The sequence below is a fragment of the Anguilla anguilla genome, chromosome 7 (assembly GCF_013347855.1).
Source record: "Anguilla anguilla isolate fAngAng1 chromosome 7, fAngAng1.pri, whole genome shotgun sequence".
Classification (NCBI taxonomy): Eukaryota; Metazoa; Chordata; class Actinopteri; order Anguilliformes; family Anguillidae; genus Anguilla; species Anguilla anguilla.
The window spans coordinates 17,021,786-17,044,571 of NC_049207.1; the positions used below are offsets into that span (position 1 = coordinate 17,021,786).

Genomic DNA, 22,786 nt, shown 5'->3' on the forward strand with positions numbered 1-22,786 from the left:
ACAGTGCATTCAGGGGCAGGAGCATGCACACTGCTACTTTTTAACCACAAATGACTAAACCAATGCAATTAGCATGTCGATAAACATCCTCAAACTGGGATTTCATGAGTCATAAAAATAGTAGAACACAAAGTGTTCCAGACAGAAACCTTTCTGCCTGCCAGACAGCTTTTACAGCAACCACACAACTGATACTCATTCATTTTATTTAGAACAATGAAACAAGTGCACCTAGGGTTCTTTTTCATGAGTAATCTTCATAACAACTTTCTGACAAGTTAAAGCTTTTTTAATGCTCATCTGTGGAATACGCCAAGTATAAGTACTCCCTTTAGAGTAACCTGATCTTTTTAAGTCTCATTTATATAGTTTTCAGCAGTATAGCCAATATCTTTCATCCACTCATAAGGTACATTTTAGGGAAGGCTACAATTTTTACAATACAATTTTTAAAGGCTGCCAACAGAAAATTCAATTCAAATCATTTCAACTACTTCATTTTTTTGTAGGATGCAGGGCTTTTTTTGAAGGAGGGGGAGGAGGAGTCTGGGCAAAGAACAATGACAACATGCTTACAATACAATATGCCACAAAAGTGTTTTGATTCAATAAAAACCAAAACGAACAGTCATTCATCAAAAATCCCCACAACAAACTTCATTAACTACTTCATTAACATGGTGTGAAACAGGTCTCACCATTTTGTGGCCAATAAGATTGCACTACCATTTAAGCTGATGCAGTGCAATATCGTGAGTCTTATTTAATCATGTGCAGTGTGCAGTTTACTTAAGCTGTAACTAAAAAGGTCACAAGTTGTCCCCTAAAGGGTGTACATTAGTGTAACAGAAAGTGCCACTCCATTCTCACCAGACAGAAGTAAAGACTGGCATTCAGCCAACAGATCTAATGTGATGCCTTTGACTGTCTTGCTGATAGGAGCAAATAATTGATGGAATACTTTGTCGCCCCCTGCAGACAAAAAAGAAAACATACAAAAAACACAAATGTTGGGTGATTTACCATAAACCTTTAAGGTGAATTTTACGTGATACGTAACCAAAATAACTGGAGCGCACATGCAAACAGCTCAAGGTATGAGACATTCAGACGTAAGCAGAACCTGGACTACCGACAAGAGAAAGACAGTCGAACATTTCCGATCAACACCACAGCCGTCACACAAGGTCTGAAATGCATTTACAAAGAGCAAACGGCAAATGGCTGACCCCGGAGAGTTTAACACTGAACAAAGCGCACGGAGTCACACTCTTTTTGGTGCCAAGAAAACAAGGATGCCGCAGCAGTGATTTAATAAATCAAGCAGAGATTATGTGGCGGGCAACTTGCCACACAAGAGCAGGGCACAATACGTACAGCCCACATTTCGGATGCTTTGTGTCTGCGCAAGCTCAAGTGGCAGAACAGAACGTTAGCTAAATGTGAGCGAGGGGAGAAATCGCGTGTAAAGAAACTAGGTTTTATCCTTTCGCCATTTCATCTGGCTTCTGCAGTACACTTTGGCCTAAGGCACACGCTGTAACACGTATTTATGTGTCCATACGCACCGCCGAGTTCTTTGCGGCTGGAACGAACCCGTATGCTAGAGAAGAGCGAGGCAACGCATCACTTATCGACACATTGTGCTCTGCACAGGGAATGTACTAAACTGATCAAATACAGTGGAAAGCTGTAGGATTACTCCTGCACTTACGTTGCCATCTAACAGCAAACGGAGAGGGACAGAGTGAGGGAGTTAAAATGGGACCTCGACATGCGGCATTGTTGCGTATAAACGTTTTGCAATCCCCAGACAGGCAAGGTTGTACGCCAAAGGCGTTGTTATTCTGCCTCTGTGTTTTTAACTTCGCTCTAAGGGAGGAGAACTTGTCGTCATTCAGTGCAGGATCTCATGGAATTTGCAAACACATAGGAAAAAAACATTGAAGCCACAAGGCCCTTAATGGATCTGTTTAACCACTGCATGAAAGCAGCTGACTTTCCCACCACAATCTTCCCAGGTACACACCGAGTCTTCTCAGTCACAAAGAGCACATCAATCACCTCGTGACATCTCAGCTCTGAGCACTGAACGAATAATAACCGTCTTGACTCTAGCTGCTACAAATCGTTGCACGCATCCCCCAGTTTCCCACAAACCCGGTGTTAATACTTTCCAAAATCCCGTGTTGAGCACTTATTAGAGAACCAAGTGCAAAAAGTGCTCGAGAGAGAAGAGCAGGGGGAGCAGAGGAGTCTGGCAGTCTGGCCTGGCTCGTCATCGCCTCCTGGTGGAGCCGGTGGAGCCCCCTGTGGCACGGTTGACGCTCTTGCTCATCTGGGGGAAGTGCACGGTGGGAGTCCGAGCGGTGGGGCCGTACAGGCCCAAGTTCCTGGCGGCGGCCGACTTCCGGGGGGGCTTGACGATGGGGAAGGGGGAGAAGGCGTGCTGGGACCTGGAGGGGCCCACCGGGGTGGTGGGGGTGGAGGAGGTGGAGGTGGAGGTGCAGGTGGAGGCGGAGCGGGTTCGCCGGAGGGAAGCGCCGCTCTCGGAGCTGGAGGAGTCGGACTCCTTGCGGCGGCAGGGCGGGGGAGGAGGAGGCAGCGCCGGGGGGGAGGAGTCAGGTTCAGGTGTCGTCTCCTTCTCAGTGAGCGAGGACGCTTCTGAACCAGAATCCAGCTCCAGGGAGGCCATCTGCTCCTGCACCCAGCCCACTCCCTCCTCCACCTCCTCCACCTCAGCGGACTGAGTGTCCTGCAACTCCACGCTGTTCTGCTCCAGCTCCTCTTCCTCCTCCATCCCTCCCTTCTCTTCCGGCTCCTCTTCTTCCTCCTCTGTCTCCTCCTCCCCCTCCTCCGCCTCCTCTCCCCCCTCCGCCTTCCCCGTCACCTCCACCGTCTCCACCTGCAGGTCCTTCTCGCTCTTCTCTGCCGGCCCCGCCTCCTCGATGAGCTCCACCGTGTCGCAGTAGCCCAGCTGTGCCCGCGCCCGCGCCACGTTCTTCCGGTGCGTGCGGACGTGGGTGCGCCAGGGCGAGTTCAGCCTGCTCCGAGCGGCGTCCGGCTGGGCCGGGCCGGACCGCGCCTGGGGGAGCGGGGCGGCGTGAGCGCCCAGGGCTTGGACCACGCTGTTCCGGGAGCCCCTCTGCACCGCCTTTAATTTCTTCCCCAGGAGGAGGTGGTTCACCACTGGGGACGGGTGGAGCTGGGAGGCCAGGAGGCTGGTGGCCGGGCATTTATCTGAAAGGAGACAGAGAATCACCCCACATTCATTAACTCTAGCGAGCCTGAGCGGTTAACAGCTGGCAGCCCCTCAACCGAGAGCAGAATCAGGATAGAGTGTCCCCATTTCTGAAAGAGGAGGAAAGCCAGGCCAGTGAGGTCAGAGGTGAAGGTCTCTACTATGCCATAAGCCCGAGTCCATTCATCATGCTCTGTTACACACTGTTATATAGAAGTTATTAAATAAGTCTTTCAGCATCAATCAAAAGGCACTTTAAAAGAGCTATAGCATATGAGAGGTTGGAAATGGGATTGTTCATTCGGGAACTGAGTGACAGTGAAAAGACTGAGCTATGAATCTAATGTTAACACATTAGTTGGTTATACAAGTTTCTGTTTCCAGACAGAAGCAAGCAGGTGCCGCAGATGAGAGGAATTCCTCGCATCCCAGAACAGAGCAGCCCAAGCAGGCCCCATCAATCCCCCCAATACAGCCCGCAATCCTCCTTAATCCCACCCGGCCTCCTCAGACATGGGACTGTACCATGACTCTGCTGGTCCATGGGATCAGAGGGGATCCCAGTAGCGCTGGCTACTTCTGACCCTGAAGGAGAAACGGGATATTCTGGGACTGATAACCAACAGTACACACACGTACGATTCCTGACACAATGCTTATGCGTACACATCATAATTTTCATTGTTTTCAATAAATTTATTTCTAATTTATTTTACCCAAAACTTGAACCCAGTGTGTAGAGAAAATAATACACATTTAGATTTAAATAAATGATTAATGTAACAGCACATGTTCCAGGACAAAGCACAAGATATCACCAGGTCTTTCTCAAGAGTGGTGGTCTTCAGAATGGCTTTGCCAATAACATTGTGTGCTCATTCATCTCTGTTGCATGAACGATTTACATATTATTATGTTCCCTATGCACAGGGGGCCTATTCATGCATGTGAACCCTACTTATTTTCATGACATACAGTTTCAAACCAAGAAAACTCTGCACACTTAGGATGACTGGCACGGCAGCAGTGACATCACTCCGAAGCGAGCGTTTCCGCGGTACCTGTGTGGATGTAGACCAGGCTGGCCTGCTGCTGCTGCCGTCTCTTGATGCGCGAGTACTGCTTCTTCAGGGCGCTGATGTCCGTGCTCATGCGCTCCATCATCATGCTGTTGATGGCGGCCTGGTGCTCGGCCCGCCCCGTCCCCACGGCACCAGGGCTCAGCTCCGCGATGTTGCTGCTCCGCAGGCTCTGCTCCCCGCGCTGATCTGCAAGGGGGGCGGCGGGGGGGGGGGGGGGGGGGGGGGGAGCGAGGGACAGAGAGCAGGAAGGGGTGAGAGAGGAAACAACAGGGAGATGGAGAGCAAAAGAGAATTGAGAAGGAGAATGGCAGATGAGAAACAATATGAGATGCACTTAATGCTGATTTCTTTCGCCAAAAAACATATACAAAAATGTGAAATGTATACAAAACTCGATGTTAATGATAACATCTTGACTAATAATAAAAGCTCAAACTCTTACAATTTCCATTAATTTCTTCCAAGGGCTGTAATTAAAGAAGGTCCTCGATTTGGCCCCTTTTTAAAAAAAATGATATTCCCAAAAAAATTAAGTACATCTGAAACTGTGGAAGGATAAGAGCATCCCCAGGAGATTTGAGTTGCAATTAATGTGACCCTGCAAAATGAATATTGTCTTTGAATACTGCTCCAGTAAAGGGGTTTCTGCACACAAGCACATAGATGCACACCAAGAGTAGATCTGAACACTGAATCACTCTTTATCTGACCCCACTGCAGAAAACTTTCCTGGTGTTAGTGGCAATAGGAGAGGTGAATCAAAATAAGTAACCATGACAACAGCACAAAACAAAAGATAGACTCCTCCCTAAGGTTACCAAAGGATTTTGTCTCAAGTCACTTGATTTCAGAGCTTTTGTGATGAAAATTACTCCTTACTTACATCTTTCCAGATAACCTTTAATCTTGAATTTCATGGGGAAAAACCCCATCTTGTCCATTAATCGTCATCAGTGCCATGAAACATTAATTATGCCTCTAAAGCAGTGCCTAATGGCAACATGAGACCGGCACTTCCTGTTCCGCAGGAGAGTGAAAGAGCAGGATATCGGGCTGGGAGTGTCCCCATACAGAGGATGTGGGCCTACGATAGGACCACAACCAAGGAACACAACTGTGCACACACACACAAGCACGCACACACACCATCTAGGAACGGTATAACTTCTAGCAGGAGCAACTGGCAGAGAGGCAGTAGCAGATTCTCAAGAAGGCTGCTCACAGAAGTGGGACATATTGGACACACGCCTCTTGCCATGCATCAACTTCTCTTTTCCTCACAGTTTATGTTTCCCAAGTGACATTATTCCTTGGCAAGCTAGCACAGCTGCAGCGCTTGCAGAATACACAATGAAGAGGGTATTGCCAAAGATTTCTTTCAGAGGCATGCATCTTGCATATTTATGCCTACTTCACCTTCCATTTTAAATTGGCAGTCTGAATCTCCTTTAGACCAATCCTCACTGATATAAAGTGACAATGAGCTACATCCCCAGCATGTGAGCAGTTCATTGCTCACAACTGGTGAATCTCAGCTGATGAATTTTCAACTGTCAAAGCTTTAAACAAACCATAGGGTGCTTTTTTCACTAATTTATGTCACTCTGGATAACAGCGTCTGCTAAGTGCTTGCAAATATAATTTCACTGGTTTCAACTAGCTTGTAGGCATGGGGTAAGTGAAAGATGACAGACAGGGGGTCAGTGAGGAGGCTCATGACGGACGCACTGTACCGTACCTTTCAGGTGCTTCTGGTACCTCTGCAGCTCTGGGGCCAGGAGCCCACCAATGGGGCCCAGGCATCCCAAGGCGCTGACCAAGGAGTCTTCATCATCCATGTCCACCTCCTCGTCACTGTCCCGTCCACGACCCCCCTGACTGTTAAAAATACACAACCGGTCAAAGGTCAGAATACACAAAATAAACACTCAGGTACAGTCAGAGCTGGTTTTACTTCCACATCCACATGTAGAGTCAGAGTGGGCTCTACTTCCTTTCTGGCTGTACATAGCACAGGGCACATATGGTTATACTTCCTGTTTGACTGTTCAAACACGAAAAAGGCACAGCTGGAGACACAGCGGACCCAGTGGAGTCACCTGGGGTCAGCTTTTACTACTCCCAGTCCTGGTTTGAATTTGCATTATAGCACTGTAGAGGTTATGAGGCTAATCTGTTATGTCACACCACAGACTTTTAAATTATGTTCACTGCCTCTTTGCTCTGCACAATGTTAGAGGGATGGATTTGGGATGCTATCCCTGAGGTGTGACTGCCAAGCTGCTTGACAGACTAAACTGTCTCCAATACAATCATGTACTTTGGGTCCCCCACAGATTTGATATCTATAATCTATATAAGCACCTATGGGAAACAAAAAAATACATATAAATCTATTGATTCAACAGTGTTTAATTCAACTAACTGAAATCCCACTTGTCGACATGTGAAGGGGAATTCCCAACCACTAAGACTCATAGGTACATTTTCTGTAATCTGGAAAATTACATTGACATTTCATTATTCTAGCTAAATTCTACTACATATATATGCTGTATACTAAAGCATAACACTATGCTATAGTACTCACTCTTTCCTCAAATGATAGCATGCTAGTTTGAGATGTATGTATATAACATAGTACAGTAAATAATAAAATCGTAAAATATAAGGTATTTTCTAATTAGGAAATAGTTATTAACCAATAAAATATACTGAAATTCTAGAAAATAGAACCTAGTAACACTGTAAATAGTGTCTTCCTTCAATAGCTCAATGTTCACTGCAAAAGCACAATTATACATCTGCTTGCATGCCCAAATGGTCATGCAAGCAGATGTATAATTTTTTTTTTCCCTTCATGATAGTGTGTTACAACTATCTGTAAATACACAAGCGTTCTAGTCAAATTACCGCTTTATCTGCCAGTGCCAGAGAAGCCGGTCTCAGATTAGGCAATATTTGCATGCGAAACCTGATCTCCAGCACACAGTCCCTCAAAAACAAAGGACGAGGTCTATTCATGGCACAAGCGTTTAAAAATACACCAATGCGTCAGCTAGAATCAAAAGTAAAGTAAACCTCAAAATGAGCAGTGTGTGTACATTTCAGACAGGGAGTGCAATGCAGACACATTAGCATACTGAAACAAGGTTTCGCGTGACGGGTGTTTGCTTGCCTGGAGCACGGCTTGACGGGGGCGGGGAATGGGGTGATGTTGTACGTGTACTTCTCCCTCAGCTCGGCCAGCTGAGGGAATGGGAAGGGAGCCATGGAGTACAAAGTCTGCTCCAGAACAAAAGAGGAACCCAAATACAGGACCCGCGTCAGGAAGCACAGGAGACGCAAGGCAGGGCATCACAACTGAGAAGTACACTTCATACTCACCGTAGTTACCAATGTTCCCTAAACCTGAGGCATTGGGCAAAATTCATGCAACATATTGTCCTTAACTTGGACGAATGATTCAATTCAATTTTTTATTTACTTCACCAATACAGTCTGGCAAGTACACAAATCACAAAAACTAAAATCCAAAACTGTATTTAAAGGCCCAGGAAACTGGATTCAAATTGCAGTTATATTCCCCTAGAAGTGACTATTGATTGTTCTTAATATTTCATTCAAGTTTTTAATCCAGTTATAACCATTAAATTGCAATAGACACTATTAGATTATAGTAACTTGTTCAGCAGACAAGACAGGATGGGTGTGTATCCTGTGCTCATTAACATTCATATCCGTAAGACATGTCATATGTAAACCATTTCTCGTTGCTAGATTAGACCGGGTTAGAGCAGTCTCATGAAGTGACATTACACCACCAGACAAAACGAAAGAAAGCAATATAAACCAGGCTTTACCATTGTATAGGTAAACCTGAAGATCATTCAGTGTGTAATAACGTTGTAACACTAAGCTACTGTACACTATCATTAGACTCTGCATCAGCCTGAAAATGCAAACATTACACCAGAATAAAGAAAGTCTTTGATTCCACATGCATAAGCTTGAAAACGATTTAATTATCACTAGGTAACGGTAGGCCTACCACTGCATGTCTCTCCTGTGAAAAGTTCTGGGCAAAACTGGTCACTGCAAATACTAGCTGTACGGGTTGTTGCAATATTACAATGACCATGGTTATAACCCATTTATCACGTCTTATCATTTTTGGGAAAACAAAAAACATTGCCTTCTCTTCATCCAGAGATGGGGCAATGCTTAGGACTTTTAAACTTGTCTTGTCCACATAAAACAGTCAATTCAGCACAGGCCTTCATATGTTTTCTTTTGTTTGTTTTTTTGCAAGAACCACTTTAAAATACTTCTGAGCCGTTTGCAAATGCGAAAAGTATTAAAACAACACAGAATTCACAGATTTCAGTGTCCACTGCATCAATGACATATTTGATGCTCAATGTAGGTACAGTTGACACAAGTGTCCGTTATACCTGAAACAGGTACAGAAGAACAGGCGTTCATTACACACCATGCTCTGTTTCCAACAGCTGTCTAGCATAGCATCAACATTGAGAAGAATATGACTAATCAGTATGGGAATCACGTTTTAAAAGTGCTTACAAGCTTTAGCTTGAGCAGGGGTGGTATTCATATTTCTATGAATACTTTTACAAATAGGCAGTTTTGTGGTTTTCCAAAACCTGCTAAAGCTATATGCATTGTGCATGATTCTGGCAAACTTGCTCCATGATAGTGAGTCACAGCAGCCATGATGCGAACAAGTTACAACACTGAAAATAGTGTTTCAAAATGATGTTGCTGTCAGTTAAATACAAAAAGAAATTCCTGTGAGCTACAAGTGACAAGCATGGCGGCTGTCCAGTGCTATGGAGTATTTGAGAGCCCACATCAATGCACAGGTTTTGGACTCACCTGCATGAGCTCATTAGAGTCGATCAGATCATGCTCCAGCATCTCCTGGGTCAGGCAGCCCATGGTACTGTAGAACTCATCCGCACTCTGACAGTACTCAATCCGTCTGTGAGAGAGAGAGAGAGAGAGAGAGAGAGAGAGAGAGAAAACATGTTATAGATATATTCTGCAACATTCTCAGTTCCATTCTTGACAGTGACAGTCTCCACACACAGTACATTGAGCCATATGTCTGTGGTTGCCATGGCGACCGAACACGTGCCCGAGACAGAATCCCCATCTTTCACAATCCTGATCGCATTAAAGCGCACAAACAAGCAGGCTGGAAATACACAATCACGGACACAACATGCACATTTACAAACTCCAGGTCTTCTGATGTATCTGTTCTCTGGCTGTATTAACTGCAAAAATCTTTTCCCAGGCCCACTCTTCTCTCTCCATTCCATTCACTCAAAATCAATTTTACAGTGTTTTATTGCTAATGTAGCAGAGCACCTCCAACACAGATGCTCCCTAGACTGCTCAACCCAGCCACATCCAAAAAGAGGCTATAAATCACATAAAGAGCACTTTTGTACTGCGGTATGGAGAAGGAGTTATTACTTAAGGCACTTTTGCTTCTTCTCGGTCTCAGCAGGGCTATAACCGGAGAAATATCACAGCCTCAAAAAGAAAGTACTTTTTTTTTGTTATTATACCAAGAAAGAGACATTTGTTTCACGTTCAGAGAGATAAGGAGACTAATTAGAATGCCTGCTGTTGGTTTTGGTGTGAAACTAGTCCACTCACTCTCCCAACTTAGCCCAGATGGCCAGGGCGACCCTCAGCAGGACTTCTGACCCCTCAAAGAAGACGGAGTCCCAGATCTTGAGCACGGTGTGGTGGGGCAGGCAAGTGGCAAACATGGTGAGGAACCACTGCATGGTGAACACGTTGGTGAGAGGGGGCTCGTAGCTACCTGCATGCACAGGTGACACACAGAAAAGGGCACAAGAAGTCATTTACTTCTTCCAGTTACCGATCATTGTCTTTACGCCACACTATATAAAGAGATCAATATCACAAATGTTTGACACACTTCATCATGTTGAAAATGGAAAAGTGGCAGGACTGGCACCCACCCCCACCCTCTCGATTGGCCGCCTTCTGCAGGTTGTGCAGGTGCTGGGACAGCTCCGGCAGCTTCAGCCTCAGCAGGTCTCTAAAGACCGCCATATCCACCGACAGCGCGCGCAGGTTGTTGGCAAAGTAGCTGTCAGGAAGCACCTTGTCAATCAGGTAAATCATCACCTGCATGGACACATAAATATAGATAACAGGTACACAAGATTGCCACCGGCAGTTAACACCACTTCACTGATGAATACGGTAGCTATGGCAAGATACAGGAGACTACATGAGACTGGACGAAGAGAAATGTACCTTGAGTGCATCCCCTTCATTTCCCTCAGTAACTTCCAAAATGAGGGCAGCCAGCACATTGAAGCCCTGGCAGTAACCCACAGCCTTGTTCCAACGTGCATATGCCAACAGCACCCGCTTCAGCACCACTCGGTCTTGCTCCCCCTCTTGGCCGCAGTAAGAACTACAGCCTGTCCTGTGCAGGTCCTGAAAGAAAATAAAAAATAAAACTAAAATGATTATGTATATAGGGGCAATTCAGCACCTATCCTCCGTCACAGATTGGTGGACATGATTCACACCCTACTGTCAGACGGCATCTACTAGCGCAGTCCCAACCTCTCTTCCATGTCTCCCATCACCATGGCAGCAAAAGGATTGGGTGTCCAGGCAGAACACCAGACAGCACAGAATGGGAGAGGCCTGGACTTGGCCCAGTTGGGAAAAACACACAAATCCTGACTCACTGTGTGCCGAGGCATGAGGATGGGGCAGAAAAAAACGGATATCTTTTCCATTATTCACTTACTGTTGACACAGCGCCAAGAGTAAACATCCTGCCACCGTTCCTCCATTATCCACACACTCTGAAGCAGGGCTGAGCGCTTTCCCCACACTCTGCGATAGGTCGCCTCAAGCTGCTCACATCAAATGTGCTCTTTTGCTGTGATCTCAACAGATAATAACCCTAATCATACAGCATAGCAAGTAATACTGTGCATTTCTAGAAGAGGATATTGCACGCCCCTAGATAAAGATGGTTACAGAAAGATTCAACAGACTGATGATATGATATTACAGCAGGATTGGACATGCCATCTGATACTGTACCTTGACAATCTGGATTCCCAGAGAATCATCATCAGGATTGCTACGGTCATTGAAAGCAAATCTCAAGGTCTTCTCCCAGTCTATAGAGATGCTGTGAAGGTATTGGTCAGCCAAAGTTAACCATACCTGCAGACATAAAACATCAGAGTCAATGGGCATAACTGAAAACCATATCGTCCTCTGAATTCTCATTAAACACTTTCACCACAAGAAATCTTTTTCCATTTCTTAATTTTATAGGAATCCTTCTACATTTTTTCAGTGCACCCTTTTACTTTGACTGTTGTAATTTTTACTGTATAAACGTATATTTATACATTTCATATTTACTGAAATGTATAAATATAGTACATTCAAATACGTTAAATATAAGCACTAGTACTACATAAAAGTATAAGTAAGTCTTAGAGGATGTAGGAGTGTAGCAAATGGCTAGAAAGCAAGTGCACAACTAGCATAGACAGCTTATTGTGATGAAGCCAGCTAACCTGACCATGTATAACTAGCACTGCATTTTCACATAGAGTGGGGGGTCCCTAGAGGGGTACAAGGCTGACCTACCCTCTTCCTCCACTCTTTGGGGATGCCAGTGGGAAGCCTGGCTACTGCTTTGAGGGCATCGTACCACTGTGCAGCAAAAGCAAGGCAACAAACACAAGGGCTCAATTAACACAGTTTAGACAAGAGCTGTTTATCATGTCGTCTTGATCAAATTTCCACAAAATGGCATTCGACACACAGTGCCCTCCCAAAGTATGGTAAGGGTAGAGTGAATTATTTATTTTTTATTTTTTGCTATATACTTAAGGCATTTGTATTTGAGTGAATACAAGACAAGAAAAGAGAAGATAAGAAGATTGGTATGCAGGGAGGTCACAGACAGGGCTTCAGATTTGGAGATTAGGGACAATAGATACTGCATGTACTGTCCTTTTCAGGAGACCTTAGGAATTTTAAAGGGTGTTTAATATTTGTTAAAGAAATTATTTGTACTCATTAACGTGTTTGACCTTTTAAGGTAGTTCAGTGTTTAATGTTAAATGTGTTCAGCAAATTTGCTTGCTGTGTTGACATAGCCTCATCTTCTGCATGCTCCAATAGATTAATGGAAAAGAAACAGCCACCTTGTCACAGGCATTTATAAACACACTACAGATTGGTCTGTATAGTAGGCTATTTGCTTTGTAAAAGCTTACCTGGGTGTTAAGAAACAAACGAAATAAGCTTTTCTCATCAATTTGGATGTGACCACAACTCACTTCACAGTAAGTTACAAAGTTGCTTGCGCGTTAGTGTCTTTTTTTATTAATAAAGCACCATGCCTCATAATCCGAGGATGTGGCTGGTCTCACGTTACCACAGGAAATGTGTTTCCTTGGTTCACATTAGTATGTGCAGAAAACATCTCCATACGCACGTCAGTGTTCTTTTCATTAACCGTTACAATTATTTCGCCCATCTGTTACAGCCATACCAACTAGGTCATATGAACGTAACATCGACTGCTGTTACTTTGGTTTAAATTATATCTGACTCAATTAAGTTATGAATGTAATTGACACGGCTACTGACTACTGACATGTCAAAGCTGTTTGAAGAAAAATTCCATAGTGCTAGGTGAAATATTTCCTGAGTAAATGAGCAAAGTCCCAAAACTGCTACATTAACAGTGACTCTCCCTTCTGTGTTGTAAAATAATAAGACATACAGTATATGCATGTAAATACCATGAAATAAAAGCCAATCATCTGTACATTTGTCAAATATCCACCATTTGACTTCAAATCCAAATGCCTTAAGTATATAGCAAATATAACAAATTTCGCTCTCCCGTTGGCATACTTTCAGAGGGCACTGCATAGCCACATTAAAGCATCCCCCTACATCTGATGGGCTATACAATGCCTTGCCAGTTCGATTCTCAAAGTGTTCACTGTGTCGCTGTGTGACCTGGCTTGTTAAATAAATAAAAAAATGATGTAAGAAGTGTATGTAAAGGACATAAAAAACTTTTGAGGAACATAAAACATACAGCTGGATGCAACAATGAGTGTTTCCAGGCTGACAGGGAGGAACCACAACAGTGTTGGGAAGTGCTGCAACACATTCATTTGTGGCTTCGCTTTTGTGGGATATAAGCTTGGAGAGGCATTTTAGATGCGATTCATTATTGATGATGTTTAAGTAACATAATAGTACATATGCCTTATTGTCTAAAGTTCAAAAGTGACATCTGTGATATACACAGTGGCAGCCTGTGTATATTACTTTAGCAATTTTAAAGTGTATAGTTTAGCTACATTATATGCTATGTTTTAAATTAAATGGATGAAATGTGATGTGTTCAGGTCCTTTTAACAAAATGGTGCAAAGAAAAAGGAGGCGATAATGTGATTTGTTGCTTTGAAAATGCAACTGTGAACAACATTTATAACATTTATAACTCACTTCTAGACAATAAATGGATATGTACTTAAAAGACCGTACTTACCTGCTGGAAACCATTTTTGCCCAGGGATGGTTCAAGAGTGAACTTCAATCTTGTGTCAACTCCTAGCGAGCAAAACATAGTTAGTACATGGCTCTATATACAAATACAGTAAATATGGCTCACTTTAAACAAGAACAACACCGATGTTTTTGAAACGATATGATATAGAAACACAAAACAAGATATTAAGCGAAAACTGCAGCTAGCTGCTCTATACTACCTATTGGATACAAACTCCAATATACTTGTGTCCTGATTCATTGTGAAATACACAAAGACGTCTTTTTAGTTGGAGGAAATAAAAATGATAGAAAAAAGGAGAACAAAATATCTCCTCTCGGTGAATTAGAAATGATCCGGAAGCCGAGCAGTTTGCTCTCACCAGGCCTTCTCGGTACAAAGTATGGTGACCTAATGCGTCCACAGGACACGTCAGATCATCGCCCTCCGATGTGTAAAACACAGAGCTCTCATTTTTGTGATACAAAATAGTAAACCGACTCCAAGGACACCTTTATTTTATAGCCACGTCAGGAAAACCGAACGAACAAATAACACCAAGATATTAGACACCGGACTTCCGCGATATTTCTTTGGAGTCGCTGTCCCACGGAGCTTGGTGCTGATACCACAGTCACTCCTCTTATTACCACATCGATCTTCAAAACCTCTATAGGGTAAATGTAGCGGTGCAGCGGAAGACACAGTACAAGATATTCGAACTATTTTTGCACATATCACCGTCAGATCACAAATTAATCAACGTTGGATTCGTCATGATATTCTGAAGACACGACTGTCTCCCCCTGCGCATCAACACCGCGTCCACAAGAGCAGCCATTGCGAGTTCGCTCACTGGCTGTGATATTCTTTCCAAACCACATTCGGTTGATCTGTCCTCATTTTACTAATCTGTTCTAGGTATGGATAAACGCAATACAACCTGCTTCACTTTCAGCCATGTTTCGCTGTAGAATCCACGAAAATGCAGACCCAGTGTAACGTTGTGACCATGTTTACTTTTCGACCTTTTTTCCCTTTCCTACTCCCCGCATGGCTTGAAAGCATTAGCCTACACGATTATTATCTCTGGATCCCTCCTACTTCCCTTTTGAAAAGATTAAAGGAATTAAACACTTAACACATAACGTGTTTGTGTATAGTGTACATGGGAGTCTCAGAAACAGCAGGGAAAATAATTTAACAACAGACAGCTATAAGAAACTTACAAATTACAACAGGTTAGTAAGCAAGATTAAATCATGTTTAAAAGGAAACGTAAACGTGTGGGTCTGAAAACGCTAAAAGTGCCACACCACACCATGACCAACACGTCAGCATTAACGGTCAACAAATAGCCCACCATTGCTACTTAGTATTTTTCCCGGATCTCTTTCTTTGGAGCAAAGATATTTGAGCCTATTCGATAACCAACAAATAACTAAAAGTCACTCCGATGAATGTGATGACTAGATGTCCCTGTCATAAATCACCTGGTTCGAGCGTGCACAGCAGTCGTGGGGCGCTCCTGGAGATGCAGTTCCGCTTCTTGAGGACATTACTGATGATGCTGCCAACCCCTCCGGCACTTTGCCGTTTAAGACAGATTCTCGACCTTTTAGAAGCAATAAACCTATCTTGCTTCATTGGGGAAAAAATAAGTGGTGCAAAAATCACCAAATATGTGCCGATTCCGTCATTAATTAAGGTTCTGTTATTTTCCACTGCCGTCAACCCTGTTAGTAGGATTTTGCTACTGTTCTGTTAAAGCTATTACATATCACAGCTATACGTCCATGATCAGATCCAGAATCGTTGCAAAAATTGTGGGAAAATAAAAAAAATATGAATCAATAGATTGGCTAACGCTCGAGTCCAAGGGTTCCAATCGAGTACATAACGTTTCTCACATCGACAGATTCTTTTTTTTCTATGAACCAAGGCGGATGTTTCCTCAAGTTATCAAATCAGAACAAACCCATCATAAGCCCATTCCACGTTAATATGCAGCTCGACCCCCCAAATCGAGGTGTGTCAACCACAACAAACGAAGATCCTTGTTTCCAGTGGAGCTTCAGCAATCTGCAATGCCGCTGCTGCAGCGGGATCCCATGGTGATCTCCCACACACACACCCACATACGCGGCGTCACGCGGGGTGATGCAGAAGGGTGGATGAGAGCACAGAGGACAAGAAACCGAAATAAGGGGTAAAGGGGAAATGAGGAGAGAATATAAACAGAGAAGACGAGTGAAGAGCGAATATCACGACTAAGAACGCAGGCAATATAACAGTCCGTCAAAATCAGGTTATAATTAAGGCGCCGTGATGGATTTTAATAAGCTCGCGGTTCCTTATTCAGAAAGCCATCTACTGGCACGAAAATCTGCCACTTTCAAGCCTAAAAAGGGAATGATGTCATCATCAGCCCAAGATGATAACGTATTCTTACAATCAGATATTCATCGCATTGTATAGAAGATAATAAAAAAACAAGAATCAATTCATTTAATACTATATAAATGCACAATTACAGCCAAATTATGAAAAGCATGTTACATATTTTGGTTAATTCTAGAAAAGCCATTTAGTGGCATGTTTTATTATATGAATTGTGAAGCTGAAAAACAAATTTGTCCTTCTACCTCTGGCAGTTGATCTGTGGAATTTGTAGCATACCAAATAAGTCCTATAAATCCCATGTGCAGAAGGTGCACATTAAATCAAGGTCTATTAGGTATTCTACCCCATCAAAGGAGGTGACCCCACTGAAGCCACAATTATGTTTGTTTATTTTACCCCCAATCTCATTGAAGTGCCAGAGCAGCTCAAGAGAAAACCCACAACCGATACATGAATGTCTAAATGGTGTTTTAAATTATTTTTGCATGCTAGATGGAAGATTGAATCGAGAAGCAATAACCCTCACTGGACAGGAGCAGAGAGACAAATAATGCATGAACACGCTGACTGAACTGATTGTAAGGGAGAGGGATGTTGTTGCTGGCTCCTAATCTTTTCCCACAGGCATCACAGAGCACTTCTAAAGACTGCCAAGATAGGTGCTACCCCTGTCATTTATAGCCACAACATCAAGGACAGGGCTACATGAGTGAAAAAGGAAATAAAGGAAGATATGAAAAGGAGCAGTTTCTGACTATTTTAGCTGCAGCAGAAAAGGGTGTCTATCCAACATTAATGTCAATGAGGACCTTGAATCAATTACTATTAATCTGAAGCCAGATATGAACTTGTTACATTCAATCAATTGCATTCAATGTCCTTTACTTGGCAAAAGGCTCAATTAGCAGTCCTGCCAGAGTACATGAAAATTTAACTAATGAATGTAACCAGTAAAAAGAACAAAAATCATATTCATAATAATGTACAATAGACCCATCTAATGCACATATACAAGTAGTGGAATAAACAGAAATAAGTGTTTCAAATGTGAAGGGTTCCTATGGTTCCAGAATGGTGTGAGGAACATTTCTCAGGCATGGTTAATCTCGTCACCTAATGATAAAGCATTTCTTTGCTGCAGATGCTGACTGCCAAAATGGCAACTGTCCACAGACCATCAGAAGTTGCTCAGCGACGGAGGAGCATGACACTGATATTATTAAAGTCAAAGGCTTCCCGGTCCACAGACCTGAACTCAACTGAGCATTTATGTGATATTCTTGAATGACACCTGGGTGAATTTATATCAATATAGGCATCCTTAACCCACTTCAAACGACTTCTACAGGATACAAAAATATATTTGAAAGGTCATCATGCAGTCACACTTCATCAGAATGGGTACTGGGTATGCCATACCTGCTGGTCTGTTGCCACAATGCTGCATGTTGACAAAGCAAAAAATATAATAAAAAATCAATGCAATTAATATAATCTCATATGAGCCCTCAGCAGAGGCCCACTAGGCTTCATGGCTACTGGACATTAAGAGTTAAGAGTGGTATGAACAACCAAGGGAATACATAGATCCAATTAATATTTGTATATTTAAACTGACATTATGTAAGAAAATTACAAATTGATATGTGTATCTATAATTCTACATAATCCCACAAAAATGTTTTTTGTAAAACAAGTTAAAACAACATGCAATTCAGTGACCATGAACTGAGATGTTTATACGACTAGAATTTTAATTAAAATAATTAGAGCTCGCTGCAGAGGGCTGGTTTTCAAAGCTTTTGGAATAACTGAAATTTTGTTTAAAAGGACCTACACACACATTCAAGTTCAATAAGAAGGGAAAACTGAATATAAAGAATGCCAAACCACAGCGTGGTGACTGTCTCCTTACTGTAAGTTGCTTTTACTTCAAAAAAAGAGAAAAGCACCTTCCATCTTTTCACATTCTTCCAGCAATTTCTGTTTGCACAGTAGTTATTAGGTGAAAGTATCAATAACACATGAAAAACAAGAGTGCATATTATTCTCCATATTACCTACGGAACACACGTGTTAAATTCTGGTTCTGACATCATTATTCAGATATATTATTCAGATAGGTAATTCAAGTTTGGTGTTTGGAATTTTACATGCATGATTAAATGTACAATGCAGTGACAGGAAATGCAATTCCTCTGACCACTTATCTTTGAAAAACAATTACATTTAAATTTATATAGACTTTATAATATCGTATTGTACTTTATTCCAAATGAAGCAGGTTGCATATACATGCCTGGTTGGATTCGGTGTCTTGGTTATTATATGACATGTTGCTGCAATACACATTCCTGTAAATTTAAAGAAATAAGGTTTCTAGACTGAAACAAACATTTTGCAGTTCAGCTAGCCAAAACCAGCCAAAAGCCAGAGGAAACCCCTTACAGTGCTGAGAGTGCAATCATATTTGCTGTTTGGTTATTGTTATGTAACAAGGAACGTACAAGCATCCTTTCTTACCTGTGATACCAAAATTCAAGGAAGCAAAGCGTACAACACAGAAACCAACCATCTCTACCTTATAATGGAAAGACAGAGATATCAAAGTTATCAATATTACAAGATAGCCCCACAGGACGATGTGGTACTGATGGGACAGTGTTGGTTAAAAACACAACCCACCTTCATTGCCCTCTCATTTATATAAAGATCGCAGTTACATTTAGGTTACTGTTACGCAAACTGAAACAAACAAATTCAGCCTACCATGATTTTTGCATCATTAATGCTCATCAGACCTGATGGCTGACAATGCTTTTCTGCTGAGGTGAATGTAATAAAATAATCCACATTTAATGATATGAGTTTCATGTTTCATAATGGGAAGTTTACCACAAAAGAGCCACATTAAGTTTGTTCATTACAGTTATTCACGTACTGTTTCATATGCATCTATTTTTTCCACACCATTAATTGTGCTGAATGTTAAATAATTGCGTGGGTATTGTTAGGAGGTCACCATTTTCGTATCAAGATGATCCCAGGACAACAAACTTAATTATGTACCGTGTAATGTATCATTTGTTCATGTATTGAGTCATGTATAATTACCCAAATCTTCAACTGTATCCCTTAATTAAGTACAGTGCATGAGCCTAAATAAAAATGGTTTTCAAAACGCGTTTTAAAGCAAGAATACTGACATTGAGAAATGTTTCTGCTGTAACAAGCAGAAATAAGGATCAAGGGGATCAAGAATGTCACAGCCTTCTAGCAATCGTCACAAAGTAACCTATCCACCCACTTCCTGTTGGATAAAACAAAGTCTAACCAGGCCCTCATTTAATCAGACATAAAATTTATAAAAGAAAGAATAAGACCTCTTGTACTCACGTCTTTTCTGGGACACTGCTTGCAAGCAAGCCGTCACAATGTCACAGTTCTTCTGTACTTTATTATACAAACGATCTTTTCTCTTGAGCTGGCGCACAAGCTTGGCAGACTGGATAGCAATGCGGTAGTTGACTTCCTGTATGATCCACTTCAGCTCCTCAGATTCTGATCAAAAAAATTAAAACCACATCTCTTTATTATTAGAGGAACATGCCACTAACAGGTCTTGGTACACACCTGAAAACACTGGTATCATCCAGAACCCACGAATAATGCTTGTTTATACAGGTTTTATTTATTTGCAATTTATTGGACTTTTATAAATGAGGTCAGATGCAAATGCACAATCACCTACTGAGTTCAACATTTATCAGATGTGTTGTTCTGGAGTTTTCCTAACTTACCCTAATTTGCAAAACCCGTCCCTAGGTGTTTTGAATTTAAATAAAAGGTTTTAGGCCTACGTTTATGGACCAAAGAGGTATTTATTAGTCTCCTCTGACATTGAAAAACAGACATGAGCGAGGAGCATTTAAAAAATATACTCTACATGTGAAGGGGCCAATACTCCACAAAGCATCTGTAGATTATTACATGGTCTAAAAGACACATGGTTGTATTCTGCACATCATGCAAAGTGTAGTGTTTTTGGACAGTTGCAGATATTACAGTGTTATTTTTGGCTTGTAGTGCACTTGTTTTCCTACTGATTGTAAATACAATGCATTCATAAATTAACTTTTACACCACAATCTGTATTTGCCTTCCCAATGAGAGTTTTTTCATACATCCAATATGCTAAAATTTACATATTTTCTGTTATACTGCCCACAGTACTTGATGTTACTACAGAAAACAACAATTTGGCAGGAATTGTTTCTAGTGGGACAGCTGTCTTTGTTCTGAGGTAATTTCAACTAAGCTGATAATTACTTAATGAAGCACTTATACTAACTTCCTGCTCTTGTTTAAGTACAAGAAACAATGTCAGTTAAAAAAAAAAAAAGGACAGACAAATACTTGGCCTGGTTGAATTAACTACAGATTAAGGGCTGGGCTACACAAAAGAAGATGCATTAGAAGATGCATACCAAGAACATTAAGCTAGTGGAAATAAATTCTTTCAAAATACAAAGGAGTAGTAGGCTAAATCTAACACTGTGACCAAATTTCTCAAGCACCTTTCTGGTGATTTCATTTCTGATTATAACAAAGGGAAAATGTGAAGTATCATTAGATTGCAATACAAGCCTAAATATGTGTGTACTTCTGTTTAGGCTATATAAGGCTACACAACACCCTTACTATGATTAGGCAGGTCACCTCCATTCATACATGTTGGCTAGGCTTCATATAAACGTAAAATGAATCCAAAAAAATATTGCTTATCAACAAGTGACACGCTTCTTCAGTTTAAGGAAGGAATTGTTATTACTAATACTGTGATCGTAAGGGCAAGCACAGCATACAGTTTCTTTGAAAACGCACAAGATCAGTAATGTAGCTGACTAATAGTTTATTATAAGAGATCTGTACACGTCATGCATAGCAACCATCCACGTCGGTTGTCCAGCTGTTCAGTACACTTTAGTTCCACTGTATGATATCGGGAGTAAAATAAATAAGCGTATAAAATGGCGTTCACTTCTTTCAATTTAGTTTAGCTACATATCACGGTATAAAAACAAATGAACATCTGCGTACCTTTTTGGGCGAGGTAGTTAATTTGAAGTCGTTTGGTGTGTTTCTCTTGCAGTTCTTGCAGGAAATTAGACCCCGTGTTGCTTCTCCCAAAAAATGCATCCGAACTGGATGCTTCGGTAGAACTGTCAAGGCTATCCACACTTTTTCTGTTGTTGCTGCTGTAGGTGTCATAGAGCTCAATGAGGAGACAGTCAACTATAGAGGCACGGGACATGGTTCTTGGTTCATCTTCCAAATAGTCACTGCCCACAGAAGCCACGCTTTTCCTGCAGTTTGCACTATCAGTGCCATTTGGGATCTGTGTGCAACTGGAAACAAGAGGTTTAGCTCCACTTACGCAGATGGTATTATTTTCCAAGTTCGTTATATCAGACAGGCCGCTTTTGCTTGCGGGAGCCCATTGATGAAACTCGGAGAACTCATCCGTATATGACGCACCTGAGTTCACAAAAACCCCGCTCTCCTCTTCAGAGCAGATGCCATCGTCACATATGTCTATTTCCAAAAGTTCGCCCTGTCCGAATTCTACCTGAGACGCCATTTTCCAGACAGTGTCCTGTTAAATGAATTTCTCATAGTTCGGGGCAGCCCTGTTAACTGGTCCGGTCACTTGAAACAACTGAGACATGCAGCGCACAGGTACACTGAATCGGAGATCTGCCTCTAAGGAGGCCGTAAGGAGGATCCGAAGTTCCGGGTGCATTCCATTCCACGGAGTAGGCTGAGCTAGCTGAGTTTGCCTGCTTGTTTCCTTCCTGGAACTGCACACGCTTCATAGGCCTATACGCCACTCCAGAAACGAAAACTACTGCTCGCTTTGGAAGTTTTAGTGCGCGATTCAAAGTTTTGCCCCACCTCCCAACAGGTGCACCCGTTACCACTGTGTTGAATATGGGTAACACGTATGCAGAGGCAAGCACTACCACGCTGCATAGGTAGCCTACATGCGGTGCCCTTGAATCGTTTCATCGGAAAATTGAACTATTTTTCTCATCCATGTCCACATCCATGTCGGGCAGCCTAACGCTGACATTTTTATGTCAATATTAACAGTTTAACGTTTTTTGGAAGTCTATGTAAATTGTTGTAATTAGGATTATAATTATGTACGTGACCTCGTTTTCAATTATCTGTCTGCTTTTGATCAGTAATGTGGTCAGGGAAATTTTTTCATGTTTTTTCCAGTATATTTTATTATCCCCAGTGGATTTTACGCATCAATCTTCCCTCTGCCAGATGCAGCTTATAAACTCAACTTCTCCCCAAACAGATAGTGTATTACACCTAGATATGGAGCAATAAAGATGTTGGTTTAAGCACAAAATAATATTATCATAG

At 42.1% G+C, this 22,786-nt stretch overlaps 1 protein-coding gene across 5 annotated transcripts; it reads right to left on the reverse strand.

Moving 5' to 3' along the window:
• Positions 1-189: 189 nt before the first annotated feature.
• On the reverse strand, positions 190-22,346 carry tbc1d30 (TBC1 domain family, member 30). 5 transcript variants are annotated; one of them, XM_035427111.1, is made up of 14 exons: positions 21,449-22,346; positions 19,745-19,909; positions 13,946-14,007; positions 12,016-12,081; positions 11,455-11,580; positions 10,645-10,830; positions 10,344-10,512; positions 10,012-10,180; positions 9,220-9,325; positions 7,502-7,608; positions 6,062-6,201; positions 4,303-4,509; positions 3,767-3,826; positions 190-3,240 (listed from the first exon to the last, which is right to left on the reverse strand). In XM_035427111.1, the coding sequence occupies exons 1-14, from the start codon at positions 21,987-21,989 to the stop codon at positions 2,279-2,281; spliced, it is 3,066 nt and encodes a 1,021-aa protein (XP_035283002.1). In that variant the 5' UTR covers positions 21,990-22,346; the 3' UTR covers positions 190-2,278. The 5 variants fall into 5 exon arrangements, with proteins under 5 accessions (XP_035283002.1, XP_035283003.1, XP_035283004.1 ...); XM_035427112.1 differs by lacking the exon at positions 3,767-3,826 and having other exon boundaries at positions 21,449-22,341; XM_035427113.1 differs by lacking the exons at positions 19,745-19,909; positions 21,449-22,346 and adding an exon at positions 15,439-16,330.
• Between the last annotated feature and the right edge of the window lie 440 nt (positions 22,347-22,786).

Bases quoted from the DNA above. Each gene is read 5' to 3' on its own strand.
- tbc1d30 (XM_035427111.1), bottom strand. From the start codon at position 21,989: ATGGCGTCTCAGGTAGAATTCGGACAGGGCGAACTTTTGGAAATAGAC. The intron at 11,581-12,015 runs GTAGGTCAGCCT...TTATGTCTGCAG, and splicing joins CCAAAGAGTGGAGGAAGAGG to GTATGGTTAACTTTGGCTGA. The intron at 10,181-10,343 runs GTGGGTGCCAGT...CTGTGCATGCAG, and splicing joins GGCCAATCGAGAGGGTGGGG to GTAGCTACGAGCCCCCTCTC.